This window comes from Electrona antarctica, assembly GCF_951216825.1.
Source record: "Electrona antarctica genome assembly, chromosome: 6".
Lineage (NCBI taxonomy): Eukaryota > Metazoa > Chordata > Actinopteri > Myctophiformes > Myctophidae > Electrona > Electrona antarctica.
This window is the reverse complement of record NC_136811.1, coordinates 46,327,316-46,347,176: the sequence shown is the minus strand read 5'-3', so window position 1 is coordinate 46,347,176 and position 19,861 is coordinate 46,327,316. Positions and strand designations below refer to the sequence as shown.

The 19,861-nt window shown below is 43.5% G+C and overlaps 1 protein-coding gene across 4 annotated transcripts in view; it reads right to left on the bottom strand.

The window, feature by feature from the left end:
* plekhg4b (pleckstrin homology domain containing, family G (with RhoGef domain) member 4B) overlaps positions 1-19,861 on the bottom strand; it is a 57,385-nt gene that overhangs the window by 25,165 nt on the left and 12,359 nt on the right. For all 4 annotated transcript variants that reach the window (XM_079502804.1, XM_079502806.1, XM_079502805.1 and 1 more), the window contains exons 3-12: positions 16,921-18,247; positions 13,130-13,339; positions 12,028-12,151; positions 11,235-11,328; positions 10,484-10,570; positions 7,593-7,709; positions 6,859-6,957; positions 6,109-6,251; positions 2,160-2,298; positions 209-331 (exon numbers count right to left, since the gene is read on the bottom strand). In XM_079502804.1, coding sequence (XP_079358930.1) covers positions 209-331; positions 2,160-2,298; positions 6,109-6,251; positions 6,859-6,957; positions 7,593-7,709; positions 10,484-10,570; positions 11,235-11,328; positions 12,028-12,151; positions 13,130-13,339; positions 16,921-18,247 — 2,463 coding nt within the window. The remainder of the gene's footprint in view (positions 1-208; positions 332-2,159; positions 2,299-6,108; positions 6,252-6,858; positions 6,958-7,592; positions 7,710-10,483; positions 10,571-11,234; positions 11,329-12,027; positions 12,152-13,129; positions 13,340-16,920; positions 18,248-19,861) is intronic.

The following is a 19,861-nucleotide window of genomic DNA, read 5'->3' as shown; positions in this document are numbered from 1 at the left end:
GTCTAGTTTTAGTTGACTAAATCTACAGTTGATTTGGTCGACTAAAATTAATTTTAGAGGGCCTTGGTGGTGTTGTAATGGCTGGTTTTAAACTTGGTTGCATGCTGAAAATAGCCGATCTACGTACAAGCTCACAACATTTGAGTACTTTTTCCAACATCAATGACACTACTACAGTACGGTACTGCATGTGTGGGCATATATTTACCACAGACTCCTCCATGAACTGGTCCAGGCTCTGTCTCATGTCCTTCACTGTGGAGACAGACATGGTCAGGGAGTCCAGAGACACCAGCTGCTTCTCTCCTTCTATGCTGAACCACACCTTAATCTGAGAGAGAAATGGAGAGAGAGAGAGAGAGAGAGAGAGAGAGAGAGAGAGAGAGAGAGAGAGAGAGAGGAGAGAGAGAGAGAGAGAGAGAGAGAGAGAGAGAGAGAGAGGAGAGAGAGAGAGGAGAGAGAGAGAGAGAGAGAGAGAGAGAGATGAGAGATGGAGAGAGAGAGAGAGAGAGAGAGAGAGAGAGAGAGAGAGAGAGAGAGGGAGGGGAGGGAGGGAGGGAGAGAGGGAGGGAGGGAGAGAGAGGCAATATGAATATGAAAACTCTGACAGACATGTCTTGATCACATGACTACACAGATAATGGGTACTGATTTGCATGAGGTTTGGACAACATCTATAGGAGTAGTAGCAAAAAGATATAAAGATATATTGTTTTGCAATAATGGCCCTCATGGTAGCACTATAACAGGCTGTGGGGGTTCTTCCTTGGGCTTCCGGGAGTGTGCGTGCAAAGTTTCACACCAATGCTCAAAGTTTCACACCGATGCTCGACCGGTGCCCGATATTAGCTGTTCACTAGATCGGTGGTTCCCAAAGTGGGGTCCGGGGACCCCCAGGGGTCCTTGAGGGAGTTCCAGGGGGTCCCCACCTAAATGATAGTTAGGAACCAAATGGACCCTTATGGGTCTGTAACTCAGAGAGTGTACATTTGTACACACTCAGAGTTAAATTAACATTGAGGGGGCACGGTGGCACAGTTGGTAGTGCCTCACAGCTAGAAGGTCCTGGGTTCGATTCCCGCTCGGGACGCTGTGGGTGCTGGCGGCGTGTTTCCTCCTCCGCATCATCAGTGCCCATACCCGAGGTGGGGTTGGCGAAAGGGCCTTTCTGTGTGGAGTTTGCATGTTCTCCCCGTGTCCCCTAGGGTAGTAGGTACCCTCACAAAAAACATGCAGTAATCCTGGTCTCTAAACTACCTTCCCCTGGCCAGCCGGGGCGCCTGATGGAGGGGAAAGGAACTGGTTGGAATAACGTGTTCCTTCGACGCGCTAAGTCCAACTAGGGAAACTCCCCCCTGTCAGGTGTAAAGGAGCAACTTGGACACTCAGGCATGAAGGAAGCATGAGTTCAAGTCCGTTGCTCTCCCCATTTCCCCCATATATGGGGACTAGGTTGGCGGAGGGTGTGTAGAGCCCAGGATCACATTAGATCAGTGGTTCCCAAACTGTGGTGCGTGCCGTGCACCCCTTGTGGTGCCTTCTAGGGGGTGCGTGACATGAAAAGGCTAATGGTGGTGCTATGGTTTTATTTTAAATATATTAACATATTATGCCAATATATGGCAAGTATATGCAGAATATAGCCTATCCTGCATACATTAAGCCATATTCAGGTTCCTATATGTGCATAAATGTGTATTTATAGGAAATATTTATTTATTTATTATTATTATTATTATTTATTTATAGGAAATCTCTATAGCTTATGCAATTTACATTTCCATGTGGGGGGGTGCGTCAGCTATATACTGTAGGTCTGGAGGTAACAGGGGGTGCACGGCCAAAAAGGTTTGGGAACCGCTGCATTAGATAATTGACACAGGGGTGAAAAATGGGTTACAAAATCGTGGGATAAAAATTATAAAAAATAAAATAACATTGATTTTACGATACAAATTGGTTTTTGGGTGTTTGTTTTTGGCTACACAGCGCCCCTCAGGCCAGCCCTGAGTAAAACATGTGAGTAGTTTTTCCCATGTAGTTTTTTCCATGTAATGTAATGTAATATAATGTAATGTCTTAATGTAATATCTCTGCTCTCTTTTACTATAGCATAATGTAAGAAATACTGCATGTTCAGACATAAAGGTGGAACCTACCTGTTGTGTTTGCTCCTCGAACCTGCGGACGTCCAGGAGACTCTCCAAGTGTTTCTGGGACTTGTTTGAAAGAATCACAAGCTTATGGACCTCTTCGTCCACCTGGTTGTACAACACGTGCACCATGTCCACAGCATCCCTGGATTCATGAAATAAAAAATAATAATCGTGAAAAAGACGACGATCAGTATATAAATAACTAGTGTATGTCCTCTCCCTCTGCGTGTGGAAATGAGGAGATGGAGTTGTATACCACCGGTACTGGTGTGTCCTCTCACATAAGACACCAGAGTGAAATATGGACATGAGAGTATTGATTTGAGCTCACTCTTTGTGGGCACTAACAGAGGAACTTTGCGTATGCTTACTATGCTACATGCCTGTCACTTTTGGAGCAATAGAAAGCTCCTGTTGTATGATGACATTGATGAGTAAAGGGCTTTTGTGTTGTGCATTGTATATTTTAATGTATTGTGTACATTTGTAAAGTTTTTATTCATGGGTTTTCGATTATTGTTTGGACTCAATGTTTTATACAGTTGTGTCAATACAGTCACTAACTAACTAACTATGAATACACTACACTGTAAATAGTGCAGAGAATATAGTGTCCACTCACTCCATTCAATGTGGTTGGTCTGTACTGGTACATCACCTATTATATCATTCAATGTGGTTGGTCTGTACTGGTACATCACCTATTATATCATTCAATGTGGTTGGTCTGTACTGGTACATCACCTATTATATCATTCAATGTGGTTGGTCTGTACTGGTACATCACCTATTATATCATTCAATGTGGTTGGTCTGTACTGGTACATCACCTATTATATCATTCAATGTGGTTGGTCTGTACTGGTACATCACCTATTATATCATTCAATGTGGTTGGTCTGTACTGGTACATCACCTATTATATCATTCAATGTGGTTGGTCTGTACTGGTACATCACCTATTATATCATTCAATGTGGTTGGTCTGTACTGGTACATCACCTATTATATCATTCAATGTGGTTGGTCTGTACTGGTACATCACCTATTATATCATTCAATGTGGTTGGTCTGTACTGGTACATCACCTATTATATCATTCAATGTGGTTGGTCTGTACTGGTACATCACCTATTATATCATTCAATGTGGTTGGTCTGTACTGGTACATCACCTATTATATCATTCAATGTGGTTGGTCTGTACTGGTACATCACCTATTATATCATTCAATGTGGTTGGTCTGTACTGGTACATCACCTATTATATCATTCAATGTGGTTGGTCTGTACTGGTACATCACCTATTATATCATTCAATGTGGTTGGTCTGTACTGGTACATCACCTATTATATCATTCAATGTGGTTGGTCTGTACTGGTACATCACCTATTATATCATTCAATGTGGTTGGTCTGTACTGGTACATCACCTATTATATCATTCAATGTGGTTGGTCTGTACTGGTACATCACCTATTATATCATTCAATGTGGTTGGTCTGTACTGGTACATCACCTATTATATCATTCAATGTGGTTGGTCTGTACTGGTACATCACCTATTATATCATTCAATGTGGTTGGTCTGTACTGGTACATCACCTATTATATCATTCAATGTGGTTGGTCTGTACTGGTACATCACCTATTATATCATTCAATGTGGTTGGTCTGTACTGGTACATCACCTATTATATCATTCAATGTGGTTGGTCTGTACTGGTACATCACCTATTATATCATTCAATGTGGTTGGTCTGTACTGGTACATCACCTATTATATCATTCAATGTGGTTGGTCTGTACTGGTACATCACCTATTATATCATTCAATGTGGTTGGTCTGTACTGGTACATCACCTATTATATCATTCAATGTGGTTGGTCTGTACTGGTACATCACCTATTATATCATTCAATGTGGTTGGTCTGTACTGGTACATCACCTATTATATCATTCAATGTGGTTGGTCTGTACTGGTACATCACCTATTATATCATTCAATGTGGTTGGTCTGTACTGGTACATCACCTATTATATCATTCAATGTGGTTGGTCTGTACTGGTACATCACCTATTATATCATTCAATGTGGTTGGTCTGTACTGGTACATCACCTATTATATCATTCAATGTGGTTGGTCTGTACTGGTACATCACCTATTATATCATTCAATGTGGTTGGTCTGTACTGGTACATCACCTATTATATCATTCAATGTGGTTGGTCTGTACTGGTACATCACCTATTATATCATTCAATGTGGTTGGTCTGTACTGGTACATCACCTATTATATCATTCAATGTGGTTGGTCTGTACTGGTACATCACCTATTATATCATTCAATGTGGTTGGTCTGTACTGGTACATCACCTATTATATCATTCAATGTGGTTGGTCTGTACTGGTACATCACCTATTATATCATTCAATGTGGTTGGTCTGTACTGGTACATCACCTATTATATCATTCAATGTGGTTGGTCTGTACTGGTACATCACCTATTATATCATTCAATGTGGTTGGTCTGTACTGGTACATCACCTATTATATTCAATGTGGTTGGTCTGTACTGGTACATCACCTATTATATCATTCAATGTGGTTGGTCTGTACTGGTACATCACCTATTATATCATTCAATGTGGTTGGTCTGTACTGGTACATCACCTATTATATCATTCAATGTGGTTGGTCTGTACTGGTACATCACCTATTATATCATTCAATGTGGTTGGTCTGTACTGGTACATCACCTATTATATCATTCAATGTGGTTGGTCTGTACTGGTACATCACCTATTATATCATTCAATGTGGTTGGTCTGTACTGGTACATCACCTATTATATCATTCAATGTGGTTGGTCTGTACTGGTACATCACCTATTATATCATTCAATGTGGTTGGTCTGTACTGGTACATCACCTATTATATCATTCAATGTGGTTGGTCTGTACTGGTACATCACCTATTATATCGTTGCTGTCGGGCAGAAACCTCTTATCTCCATATTCTAACTTTTTGTGTGTTTTTTTGTTTGTAAATTAACGCCATACTTGATCATCCTACAGCGTCCCGCAAAAGTAGCAGATCCACAAGCTCGAAATGCAGCTTAAAGCAAAAGTGGCATTTGTTTTGCAGGTTTTTGTGTTCTACGGTATACAGTACAGTATATACATAACAGTGATTCCCAAACTGTCCTGAGGACCTTGTGTCCTCTTGTGAATCCACGTAATGAATCAGTCTGGCTAATGAGAGGCTATCCTCCTACCTGTAGTTGTAATGAATCAGTCTGGCTAATGAGAGGCTATACTCCTACCTGTAGTTGTAATGAATCAGTCTGGCTAATGAGAGGCTATACTCCTACCTGTAGTTGTAATGAATCAGTCTGGCTAATGAGAGGCTATACTCCTACCTGTAGTTGTAATGAATCAGTCTGGCTAATGAGAGGCTATACTCCTACCTGTAGTTGTAATGAATCAGTCTGGCTAATGAGAGGCTATACTCCTACCTGTAGTTGTAATGAATCAGTCTGGCTAATGAGAGGCTATACTCCTACCTGTAGTTGTAATGAATCAGTCTGGCTAATGAGAGGCTATCCTCCTACCTGTAGTTGTAATGAATCAGTCTGGCTAATGAGAGGCTATACTCCTACCTGTAGTTGTAATGAATCAGTCTGGCTAATGAGAGGCTATACTCCTACCTGTAGTTGTAATTAATCAGTCTGGCTAATGCCAGGCTATACTCCTACCTGTAGTTGTAATGAATCAGTCTGGCTAATGAGAGGCTATACTCCTACCTGTAGTTGTAATGAATCAGTCTGGCTAATGAGAGGCTATCCTCCTACCTGTAGTTGTAATGAATCAGTCTGGCTAATGAGAGGCTATACTCCTACCTGTAGTTGTAATGAATCAGTCTGGCTAATGCCAGGCTATACTCCTACCTGTAGTTGTCATTCTCACAGGGCTCTTCCTTCCTGATACGGGCCAGCACCGTCCCTCCCTCCAGTCTCAGCCGGTTCAGACGAGTGTCCTCCAGCACCAACCTCATCAGACTCTTCTGCTGTTCCATCACCTCCGATACTACCTATGATAAACACATGCACAGGCACACGCGCATGCACACACACTGTAATTAACACTGACCTTTAGTCATTCCTACTAGCCTGGTTTCCACACTGATTTGCTGCGTTCAGGGGCTACATTTCTACAACAAGGAGATGTGATAAATTAAAACGCTTGTTTTGTTTTATATATATTAAAAAAAAAGATGAACCAAATCACAGATGTTGATTGGAAATGTTTGATTGGAATGGAAAATGCCACAGTGCAATCAGTAAGGCAGCACAGAGACTATGAATGTAGAAGCTAGCAATGAAAACAGAGACATACTAATATTTACTCCAGTCAAGATATCGTTTCTGTCGGGTGGAAACCTCATTATGTCCAAAACTGTTACCTTTCAGGATTCAAATTCAAGAGCAGAAAATGTAGCAGATCGACAAGCTTGAAACCTGTCACTCCGCGCCGCGTTTCAAGCATGTAGATCTGCTACTTTTGTGTCTTTTGTGTGACACTGCAGTATGATCAAGTATGGCGTTAAGTTACGAGAAACGATAAAAAAAAAAAGTGACGATATGTAGCCAGAGGCACAGCCATTGTGCGTCAGAGAAGCATAAATCCTTTGCTCTGACCTCGGAGGTTTCCAGGTTGCCACTGTTGCTCAGCGAGGTGATAGACTCCTGGAGGGAGGAGACGGCCGCACTGCAGCTGCTGGCAAACGGCTCGATTTTCTGTAAATAAGAGAGAGAGAGAGAGAGAGAGAGAGAGATAGAGAGAGAGACATACAGTATGGGGAGTGAGAACCTTTAAGTTAGAAAACTGAAAAAATAACAGCATGTAAGATAAAAGGTAGGGTACGGGTTAAAACAAAATGTATTTCGTTAAAATGTTAAATCACTATATTCTGATATATTGCTATAAAGTGTTTGTTCAATAACAGGGGTCTCCATGTCTCTCCCACTCTTTAATAAACAGAAAATGAACAAGCACTTTATCACAATATAGAGCTTTTTAACACTTATTTAACCAAAGAAAATCACTTTATTTACCCTACCTTTGATAATGTACTAGAAATTAAGTGATGGAGAACAAACTATGAGGTGTGCAATGAGGTCCTTAGACTGGCCGACCTCTGAAATCCACATGGGAGCCAAGCCGTTATCTTATTTTGGTGGCGGCCGGTTGTTTATGTATGTTGTATCACTGTTCCATTGGGGCCCAGTTTATATATCGCTGATTGGGACAGGTCCAGGTGAGCACTGTACCTGTCTGAAGTGGATCCAGTGAGTGTGGTCGTAGTGGAATAAGGTGTACCTGTCTGAAGTGCATCCAGTGAGTGTGGTCATAGTAGAAGGAAGGTGTATACCTGTCTGAAGTGGATCCAGTGAGTGTGGTCATAGTGGAAGGTGCCGTCCAGTTCCGCCGTGAGTTGAGTGGAATCGATGTGCTTCAGTAGGGCCTTCAGAGAGGTGCACAGCTCCGTCTAGAAACCAAAGCAACACAGCCAGCCACACAGCCACACATTATGCTCTGACCTGTGGCCATTTTGAAGACGAACTTCTACTCCGTAGTATGACCGTGCCGCTTGACAGAAAGAACTGATCTCCAAGCTAAGAAAAAAGTGTTTTTTCTTTATTTTATTTTTTCTCATTTAAAAAGAAAAATGTCTGTAATTCAGTTACACTCAACGTGTTGGGAAAGTTTGAGAGCAAGAGTGTCTGTCCTGTTGTCTTTGTTTGTCTGTTCACATTTGTCACTGTTTAAATGTTTTTTGTTTTTTCTTGTTAATCACATTTATATACCTATTTTATTATGTATTGTATTGTATTTGGAACATTTACACTACCTGTCATTATTATTTATTTATTTTATATCACTTAATTACTCATTATCATTGTCAAAGATATTCTGAAGTTATGTCATATACAAAATGCCTAATAAAAACAGTATTAAAAAAAGAATTATCGCATTGCGACAACCTTGTGCTACAGTAAAATAAGCTTAACCACTTTAACCCTATTTTGTGTGCATGTGATGATTATAGAAAAAAAAAGGAAAAAAAGGTTTTTGAGTAGCTCGCTAAGTACAGTATGATGATGATGATGTACATGATGTCACAGGTACCCCAAAACCTTTTGGGTTTACTCTATCAATAATAAAGTCAGGGTTAGCCACTAAAAGGAGATCAACAACCGCATGACGGGTCGCAATGTGACACACTGAGCTTTTAGATGGACGGTTGTTTCACATTTTCCTTTTCCACATTTTCAAATAAGATCAAAAATCAATTTATTTATTTACTTTTTTTAGCCATTATTAATCCAGGGAAAGTCAACTGAGCATGGATACCCTTTAACAGCAACAGCCATTCCTCATGGGCCTAGTGATGATGTAATGGTTAAGGCCCTTCCTGTTCCTAGCCTATGATCAGAGCCAGAGTCCAGCGCTATCTATCTCAATAAAGGAAAACGCTAATGTGTCGACCACTGGTTCCCAAACACCCATTTGTGGGTCACGGACACATTGTTATGTTTTTGTTTCCGAAATTTGTTTTTTAATTATTAATATTTAAAAACATATAAAAAAAAACATTCCCAAAAAAAAGCAAAACTTTTCATGAATGAAACCAAAATCCATAAATTAAAGGTAGTGAAAATAGCAGATCTACAAGCTGACAATGCGGTGCGAAGCGTTGTTTTGGGTCACGGGCTAAAACGTTTGGGAACCACTGGGTTAGACAACCCATTGTCTTTACAATGTGATTTGATTAGGAAAAGAGTAAAAGAAAAAAGAAAAGAAGTAATATCTTCTTATGCAAATGATAGTACAGTAATGCTTGGTGGGATTTTATTGGGTGTTAGTAGCTAGAGTGGGTTTTAGTTAGTTTTAGCTCTGTAACAACAGTCAACATTGTGAACAGCTGTTGACTCAAAAATTATTGCAACTGATAAACAACACTTTGATAAGAATGGAAAAAGGCTTAGATTCTCTCTCTCTCTCTCTCTCTCTCTCTCTCTCTCTCTCTCCCCCCTCTCTCTCTCTCTCTCTCTCTCTCTCTCTCTCCTCTCTCTCTCTCTCTCTCTCTCCACCGTGACCTGATAGCAGGACGGCTGCTTCTCCCATCATCACAGACATGGCTCAAGGACAGGCCAAAGAATGAATGGCCACAACGGACGGCAGTCTGTCACAGACCATGTCCTTCCTGCTGGTGGAACACTGAGATGTTATGCCACCGCGGGATGTGAAAACCACACTGTTGTTATTGTCACCGTGTGGCGCTGTTATTAAATATGACGGTAGTTATGAACTCGTTTCACATGTGATCATACCTCATTTTGGCGGTTGTATGTTACATCAGGAAGCAATAGGCAGTATATATTAGTATATTACAGCATTCGACAAGGTTTCTTCAACTATGCATGCACCTCATGGTACCACAACAGCACCTCAAAAAGGTCCTAAAAACAAGGCTCCAGACTTCCCAAAACAAACTAGTCAGGCTACTACTTGGCCTGACTCCCAGAACCCACCTCCCCCAGCTCATTTTGATAGGTTGGAAGGGCTTAGAGTTGACGACAGAGTACAGCAACTTGCAATGGGCCTGGTCTATAAGATCCGCTACACCACTAAGATACCGGTACCCATGTAGCTGTCAAAATACTTGACAATGAAGTCCACGATCACAACACCAGAGGGAGTTCAACAAACCACGTTCAACCCAGATTCGGCTCAAACAAGGGGCTAAATTCATTTCACTCCTATGCCACTAATATGTGGAACACCCTACCAACAGCCGTTAAGAAATGTGAGTCCCTAGCCTCCTTCAAAACCGCTCTCAAAGAGCACCTACAGGCGGCTACAATTCGTAACTGGCCCATGTAAAAAAGCTAGTCCCCTCCCCCTTCTATTTTTCTATACTGTACACGTTTTCCCTTTTTTCTAACAGTGTATCAGATTTTCTTTTCTCCCTTTTTTGCATAGATGTGTATATCTGTTTATAAATGTTTTTCTGAATTGAAAATGGAGGACCCTGATGTAAACAAGTCTCAGTGCTTTCTCTAGTATTACCCTCTTAGCAGTTTTTGTATTGATCTGTACCTTCCCTGAACTGTACACACTCTGCAATCTGTTAATAAAATTCAATCAATCAATTCCTCCGGAGTAATATTTCACATTTATGTTGTATCATACCAGGCATCAGGCAGGTAAATGCTACCAGAGCTGTGAAGTAGCAATTCAATTCATTAAGTCTATTACCTGTACAGTGATTTCTCTCTCAGGTTTGATGGCTGCCTCCTTGTCCACCAGGAAGAGAATGGAGTAAAGTGCATTTGGTATTAAGACCTGGGAAAACACGCACGCACACAAACACGCACTCGCACACGCACACACGCACACCCACACACACGCACACGCACACGCACACACACACACACACACACACACACATTCGTTTTTCAAATCAGTTTTAATTGAGAACAATACAATGAAAATGCACGCAGCGTTTTGCCACAAACAGCCAAACAACCCAAACTACGTATTTAAACTGAATCCTACATGTTGCGGGCAGAATTACAACTCTTAAATCAGTAAGTCATCATCATAACTGGATGATATACGTCTCTATGCTTAGAGAGGCGAGAGCTGAAGAAGACAGCCAACCCCCGACATGCAGCGTGCGGTTAAAGACAAGACAAGTGAGAACAAGTCTCTCCACGCGTGCCCCGAGGCTAGCCTTTATCACACAAAATGTAATGTCATGGAGGAGCAAGGAGTGCTTCTTTGAAAAGGAAATAGAACTTGGTCAGCGGTGAAGGAGCCAGCCAAAGTGTCAGGATAGCATTAATTACAGCGAGGGGAAACATTGCTTCATTATGGTATAAAACACAACATCAGAGAGAGAGAGAGAGAGAGAGAGAGAGAGAGAGAGAGAGAGGGAGAGAGAGTTCCCTGCTCCTTGGGCAAGTTGAAAGCTAATTACTGTGCATATTTTCCAGTGTGGGCTCACCTGGAGTTCAGACAGGGATGAGAGAAGAGCTGGACGTGGCTGCTGTCTCCTGCTGTCTATGAGGACAGTCAGGCCTTGATCACACCTCTCACTCCTAAACAACCACAATTCACAATTAATATACTAGTTTACTGTATACTAGTATACAACCTGTGGGTCGGGACCCCCAAGTAAGGTAAAAAATGATCGTCATATGCACGTTCCAATTTTTTATTTTTAAGTTCATATTGTTCTGATTATACTTAAAGGACCACTTCACCACTTTTCAACCTATCTTCATATAATAGGTCCTCACTAATAATCGTGATAAAATGGCACCATTTCTTTCTACTCGGTCTGTGTCTCATAGGAGGGCTGTGGGCAGTTCAGAGACCCGTCCACCAGTGACATCATCGATGGGGAATCCAAGCTAATAGAAACTGCAGGCTTTCTATTCCTGAAAAGTTGCAATGCGAAAATGGAAGCCATTGTTCTCACGATAATAAAAATCAAAAAATGTTTGTAAAAAAAATCGTGTTTAAAAAAAATCTGCCTAACGATGATGTCACTGGTGGACGGGTTTCTGAACTGCCCACAGCCCTCGTATGAGACACAGACCGAGTAGGAAAAAATGGTGCCATTTTATCATGATTATTAGTGAGGACCTATTATATGAAGATAGGTTGAAAAGTGGTGAAGTGGTCCTTTAAAGTTTATAACCTCCCCCCCCACCCCCCTCCCCCCCCCAATACACACATGTTGAACTGGGAACTGTACTCAGGTCAGGTGTGAAAGTTGATGAAATGTGACTTACCGTAGCGTGGAATAGTAGTATCCCAGTAAACAGGTGAGGTCTGTGGCTGTGCAGCTCTCACCTGTCCACACCCGACCCCTGGTGCACACCTGGAGCACGGACCTCCCACCGCGGTCTCGGTTTCCTGGAAGAAGAGAAGGACATGCAGCCACGGGTCAAGTCAGCAGCTCTCGTACTGACAAACCTCCTACCATAATGTCTAGTGGCGTTAACCCTCTCAGTAGGTTTATGTTTGTTTGTGTTGTGGTAACGTCCACCCAGGGACCGCAGATGTAAATTATCTCTCAGCTGCTTCATTTCACTTTTACAGCCACAGTTGAGAAATTCCAGCCAGGTGCTTGAAAAGCACCTGGACTACATTTCCACCCACCACTACTGATGACCGTAAAGACGACTTTAGTGGCGATTTTAGTGCCGACCGTCATGATTGGCTGCCTCCTAGCGACCTTACTAGGGACCTATATGATTGGCTGCCTCCAAAGCGAATGATAGTCTGAATGGCATAAAAACCCATACTCTGAACGCCGCAATGCGGAGTGAGTGGCAACAGAAACTAACAGAAGCTAATGTTATGAGCTGACTGGAGCGTAGAGGACAACCATAACAAAACACTGTGAGTGAACCAACAAAGGAACGTCGGAAACGAACGAAAACGGGCGCTACAAGAGCTTAGGGCCCTATTTTCATCTGTGCTAAACCCCTTATCCCTAAACTTCTTTGCCTTTTTTACTATTTTGAAAAACATTTTTGAATAGTTCAAATAGCCGATCTACGAGCAAGCTCACAACGTGTTGATGTAGATCGGCTAATTAATATGTTTTTCAAAATAGTAAAAAAAAAAAGAAAGGGGTTTAGCACTGATGAAAAAATAGGGCCCTCGAGAGTCATTCTTGTTTTTAATTTGAGTGAAGTAGGATGGTACGTGTGCGAGTTTCTTTGGGCTATACAACTCAGCGACAATGATGCGAGGATATTGTATGACACAGCCCTATCAGGTGTGTGTAAGATGAGAACATACTGTGTACAGACACACACACACTAAGCAGCGGGATAAACCTGCAGCCACTGATATGTCACGGTGCTGGCTCATTGCATTACCTACCGGGTAGAGCGACGGCCCCGGATGCCAGCAGCTCCTGGTTGACCTGTGATGCTAGGGTGGGGAGGCGTGAGCAGCACCAGTCTGACGGAGGACATGTGGACCCAGAGGACGGGTGGACGGCCGTCCCATTGGCTGGTTTAGGCACGTGTGAGTCCTCTCCACCGTGGCTGGGCCGCCTGGTCTCGCCGCCGATGACCACGTCATGCTGACCTGCAGACAGTGGTGGCGGAAAAAAGTACTCAAATGTTGTTGTTTTTTTTACTTGAGTAAAAGTATCAATGCTGCAATGCAGAACTGCTCCGTTAACAAGTAAAAGTCCCGGAATTCAACATTTACTTGAGTAAGTACAATATTTGGATCTGAGATGTAGTGGAGTACATGTAAATTGTATTTGAAGTTGGAAATACTCAAGTAAAGTACAAAATCCTCAACATTGTACTTAAGTACGGTACTTAAGCAAATGTACTGTGTTACTTTACACCACTACAGAAGACCAAGACAACAACATCAATGTGTAGACTAGTCAGTAATGATATACATCCTTAGTATTTAATTACATGATGATATATTACAAAATTGTTATTAAAAATATTTTCTTTTTTTTGTATTTTTGTAAATATAAGGTTTTCTTTTATATTTTTAATTTCCTGAAAAATGAACATTTTGGAGTTGGGTGGTTTCTCCCCAACAGCAGAGATATGAAAATGTACTGTACTGTACATCACTATCATGTTGGAGATTACTTTTTGTTTAACAGAACAGTGGGCATTCTACTGTTCTATTTGTATTTATTTATTTATTCATTCGTATATGAAGCTGAGCAGGGGGAATAGAGGAACAGGAAAGTGTGCAGCCCATGCAGTTACGTACTGTTAATTCTTCACAGACTGAAATGTTTACTGTAGGTACTAGTTGAGCACAGTCAGTATCATGTCGAATCTTCCTTTCACCTCAGCATTTTCTTACCTAACAGAGTCATGCCATTGACCAACACTCATTAGCGGTGAGCAAGGTGTGTTCTAGTGGCAATGAGCTCACTCTGACTCATTACGGAGACCAGGTGTTTGCTCACTGTGACTCATTGGTGGCTTCTGCAGGCTAAAACTCTGGCGTTATTAGCCTTTCCGTCTCTCTCATCCTCCTCCCTCCTTCTCTGCTCCACAACCAGCCCTCAGGGCTCTGTTTTTACAGGAATGCTGCTTCTGACATTCCCAACTGGTACCACTGTTTACTGGCTTCATCGTAACCCCGGAGGGCCAGTCCAGTAACCTGGCAGCTTTCACACGGAATATTGATTTGAAAAATATTCAGCATGGACAAGAAATATGTAGACGTTTGTGAGATTACCTGCAGGCAGACACAGGCATGATCGAATGCAAGTTCTCAGCCTGGCAGAGATAATCATCAGGAACTTTCCTTTTCTAAACAATATCATAAAGAAATATTTGTATACATGCCAGGGTTTAATGTATGAAGTCATCTTCTAGACTTGATGTCACCACTAGACTTTTCTGGCGGTGACATTGGACCATTGGGACTGGGAGTGTGCAGAGAGAGAGATGGCATTCTATGGTTCAGTATTTGACAGACACCTTCCTGGGTGTTTTCTTTTCAAAGCGTCTCTGCCTGGCCTCCTGTATTGTCCTGCCCTGTTCTGTGACGGTCACCCCTGCCAATAGGTTGAGCTCAACCTCTATTGTCTTCAAAAAGTCAATGCATTTCCTGTGTGACTGCGCGGCCGCGCTTCTGTTTGCTGCATGCTTCCTAAGTTGCTTTGTTTTCAGAGGAAGCGACAAATGTAGGGCAAAGCCTCCTGTTCATTGTGCCATGTGAAAGGCTGTTGTGTATACCATCTTAGACACTGTTTTAAACCACCAATGAGAGGCCAGAACAGCTTTAGCATGGCTTGATAGCAGGCAAACATGCATAGATGAAATGAAATCACAGAGGTTTCACACGTAAAATGTTTGCAGTCTGGCATCATGGGTTTCAATTCTGTCCTGCTTATGCCACTTATGCCTGATTTATACATTGTTCTACGACAGTGTTTAAAAGAATCTTGGCCTATAATGATATGATCGAAATAGGAATGCCAGGTTGAAAGTGGTTAAAACTCAGAGTATTGGCCTGGGCCATGGCTCAATGGTCCAGGCACCTTGGCTGGTAATCCAGTCTGGCAGTGTGCCGCGGGTTCGACTCCCGATCCCGACGGCCTTTACTGCATGTCTTCCCCCCCATCTCGCTCCCCCATTTCCTGTCAGCCTACTGTCTGTCCCTCCATAAAAAAATGTAAAAATAAAGGCGAAAACCACAAAAAAAAAAACATTTAAAAAAAAACCTCTCCTTCTCCAGAGCAAAGTGTGAATCAGTGCAGGCTGGATCTAGTGGTTCCACATGAACACAGGTAGAATTTGAAAGGCTTCTGCTGCCTTCATCCCCAAGCGCCTCAATGTTTCACAATGGAACCTTTTGTGAACGAAGCAACCCATCTGTCTGGGACCCGAGCCGCCAGACCCCCGGCCCTGTTCACACTGGAAGGTCCACCTCACTCCAGGCCATGTCACTGTGGGATACTGGGGTCTCTCAGGTCGCTCACAGGATCCTTTGTGATCACTCTTTTAAGTTCTCTGTGTGGGAAACCTGCTTTGCAAGAGCTGAAACACAATCTACACTGAGGTAATCTTTTTTTTTTTTTAAGATTTGTTTTTGGCTTTTTGTTAGTTACAAGTGAAGATAGACACTAGGAAAGAGGGGGAGACACACAGCAAAGGTCGTCATGAGCAGGACTCGAACACGCGACACGCTGTCAGGCCAGAACCTATATGTGGCATGCGCCTGGACCACTAGGCCAGCGAGCGCCCCACACCACTCAAAAAGTGAATTGATCATTTTGTTGCTGTATCTTTACTGCACGGCTGGCGTAGTGGTCATCCTGTACTCTTTGAGAGGTTTAAAATGAGCTCACTTAGTCTTGTCATCACAATTCAATACCCGGAAGAGGCTGCGCTTAACAAAATAGTGTGATTTCCCCGACAACACTTTCTCATTGGTACTTTTTTCCTGAGCTACCTGAGCAGACCAACACGAAAAGCAAAAAGCTAAACTCACGTCACAGTATAGTAAAGAAAACAGGAGTCAGCTTTCTGATTCTGAACCACGCCTGGGCTGGGGTTTAAAAAGTTGCCTGTTTCCAGGGTAGGGCCATACGTGTCCCCAGGACAAGCCAAAAAACACATGGCTATGGGCTTTTAAAAAAGCAAATCTGTCACCAGTCATACTGATAAAGCAAGCGCTTGTCAATTATGAGCAGTCTCCTGGCATCAACTCATGAGTCCAACCCCAGCCCACTGACTGACTAACCTCACCAATCATAAACAGTATAATCAGGTACTGGTGCATATTGGTAAATTGCCATTCTCAAACTGTTTTGTAATGAAAGCTGAATTTTAGGCCCTAAGGTTGTATTTGATAGGAAGAAGCCAATGTGCTCAATCAAGGCTGTTATGATTCAGCCACAGTTAGAGGAAAACAAACAACTGTTGTTAGTAAGTTCAGAGTGACAGTTGAGAATATTACCCTGCCAAGGTACGCTTGTTGCAACAAAGCCTTGTTTTATGATGAGAAAATCATAAATCCTTTTATTTTTTCCCCAAGCAACTTAACTTTGATTGCTGTCATAGTAATGTACTACAGTATATAAACAAGTCATTTCAATGAAGTTAAGCAATTTGTAGTGATTAGTGATTTTGCATAATGTATGGCATGAGGTCGAGTAGTACATCTCCACAAACCTGACTCGTCTCGGCTGCTCCTCCTCTCAGAAGCAGGGAAGGCTGTGTCCAGCTCTAGCTTCCCGAAGCGCAGCGCGTAGCCGTTGATGAGCTTCTTGGGGGAGATGTTGACCGAGCCCCCAGAGGAGGAGCGTTCCCTGTGACCCTTGACCTGGCCAGCCTTGTTAGTCCTCTCCAGGGACTTGGAGCGCCTTTCGGCCCGCCTCTCGGCGCTGCGTAGCCCCCTCTGCAGGTAGAGCAAGGGCGTGCTGGGCCGAGGGGAGTCGTCTCCGCTCAGCAGCCAGCCCCTGCCTGTGCCCCCCAGCCTGCGGGACGTGTGCTCTCTCGGAGAGTTACGGGTGTCGGCAGGGACACTGCCCGATGTCACCGCCGCCACCCTGCCCCCCGCGGTGCCGTGCTCCGGGCCCTCCTCCAGGATGGACTCGGAGCTGGAGCCCAGATGCATGGGGTTCTGCAGGGCCTCCATGTAGGACTTCCTGAACAGTCTCTTGGTCTCGAACGCTGCCGAGTCCCTGGGGTGGCGGCGCCGAGAGGGGCCCGGCTCACTCAGATCCGTGCTGAAGGACAGGGTCTTGGATACTGACCCCCTCTCCCTCCCTCCTCCCCTGTCCTCCCGCCCGATGTGTCCCGACCCATTGTCTCGGATGGCTCGGTCTGTTTTAGTGCTAGAGGTGGCCGTTTCGGCCGCTCGGAGGTTTTTATGGCCCTCCGTCGGTTCGAGTCCAGAATCCTGATGTGGGGCGGCCCGAGTGCTGACCGGGGGACCCCCATTGGGGGTCGTCGGGGGATCCGAGAAGGTGGAATCGGCTCCCTGGGAGTGCAGGGACTCCCTGGAGCTGCGGTGGCTGTCGAGGGTCCCCGTGGAGCCGCTGGTGCTGCAGGTGCTCAGGTGGCCCCTGAAGCCTCCGCCGCCCCCACTGTGGCCACGTGCCTGCATGATGGCGTCCACCGTGCTGGTGACAAACAGCGGGTTGACCACGTTCTTCCACGGCGTCCTGTACACCGCGGTGCCGGTGGTGAGCAGGCAGTTCTGTAGCGGGTGCAGATTGCTGCCGCCGCGCTCACGCGTCACATTCTGCAGGAAGTCGGCGGTGAAGACGCTGCCGTACATGCTCTCCGCGACGGGGATCTCGGCGACGGCCTGCCCGCTGGCCGACAGGCATTTTATCACCAGCTTGGCGGCCTTGCGGCCCAACGGGACGACCTGCAGGTAGAAGTCCCCTTGCCTCAGGCGCACCTTGTGCAGAGGAGCGAGCTGCAGGACCACCTTCTCGTGAATGCAGAGGGGCCAACCCTCGTGGTAGAACAGCAGGCCTCGGAACCGCACCTGGTCCGGACAAGAGAGAATGTTACATGTCAGCACATCTGTCGCTCCCAACGTTTAACATTTTAAAACCGTTTTTAATATTTAATATAATATTGTTTATGTCCCACAAACGGTTTGAGCATAAATCATCACTCTGATAAAAACCAGTCCATGTAATTTCTGTCTGGCGTCTAAAGCAGTTTTAGCTGCAGTACCACAATGTCCTGATGTGGTGGGGACGCTGTGTATGCAAATTATTTGCTCTGCCACACCCTCATCCCAGCTACTCCCCTCCCACATATTTGACTCATTATAATAAGGCTCACCCCCCCCTCCCCTCCAACAGTCCCCCCCCCCCCCCCTCTTTCATAGAGCCCGACCAATGCCAGATTTTATTTTTGGCCCAATGCTGATCCCGATTTCGGACAGTCCTAGCCCACCAATTACCAATGTTTTGCCCTAGTACTTTGTCATAGAGTACAGTACAGTGTCAGACAAAAGTAGAAACAATTGTGATCTACAAGCTACGTGATATGTGAGCTTGTAGAACTGCTATTTGTGAAAGATAATAATAATAATAATAATAATAATAATAATAATAATAATAATAATAATAATAATAATAATAATAATAATAATAATAATAATAATAATAATAATAATAATAATGTAACTGTGAGACTAAATAATAACTACAGTGGATCTATTTGGAACACATCTTCTTATTTTCCATTTTCGGAACAAACATTCCAACATTAAATATTTTCTGCTAAAGCTTTCCCCTCAACACGGATGCTCGGACCACTTCGCCCATTTTCATTGTATCTTCATATACTGTAATCGGTCCTCATTAATGGTCATTTGGCACATGGCACATTTTCTCTGTCTCTCAGAGGAGGGCTGTGCCAACCAGTGATATCAGGGTTGGTCATTTAAAAATTTCAATCATTTTTTAAATGTTCTATTAATGCAAGAACAATGGTTTCTATTTCAGCATGCTAACTTTCCAGTCAGAGAAAGGCTATAGTTTCTTTTAGCTTGGAATCCTCAACGATGATGTCATTGGTGGGCAGGTTTCTGAACTGTCCATAGCCCACCAATTAGAGTTTAGTAGACTAAAGTACATGCAAATTGTGCATTACATTTGAGAAACATTTGAGAGTGTACTCCCTTACGGGTCCATTTGATTCATTTGTACACTATCACTATCACGTTTATACACCTGTAGGGTGCATTTGGAACCCCCTCAAGGAGCCATGAGAGTCCCTGGACCGCACCTTTGAGAGCCACTGCATTCGCTGGATGCAAACCAATAAGGTTCTGGCTGGTTCTGAGCCAATAGGCGGCACCACCAGTACACCTATAGTGAAACATCTGTTTAACTTTAATAGAGACACAAGGAGCTATCACAGGACCCCACCCCCAGTGGATGAATCACTGCAGTCAAGCATCACTCTAACAGGAAGATGAAAACCTGTCTGATCAGGCCTGAGCCCTTAGCAACAACAACACAAATATTCCCCATGACTCTACTGTTATGTACAATGTCAGACAGACACTAAAAGCAAAAAAAAACAGTGCTTGAGGGTTGCCTTTTTTCCATTATTCCTTTTTCCTTTCCATTTCTTTCCCTTC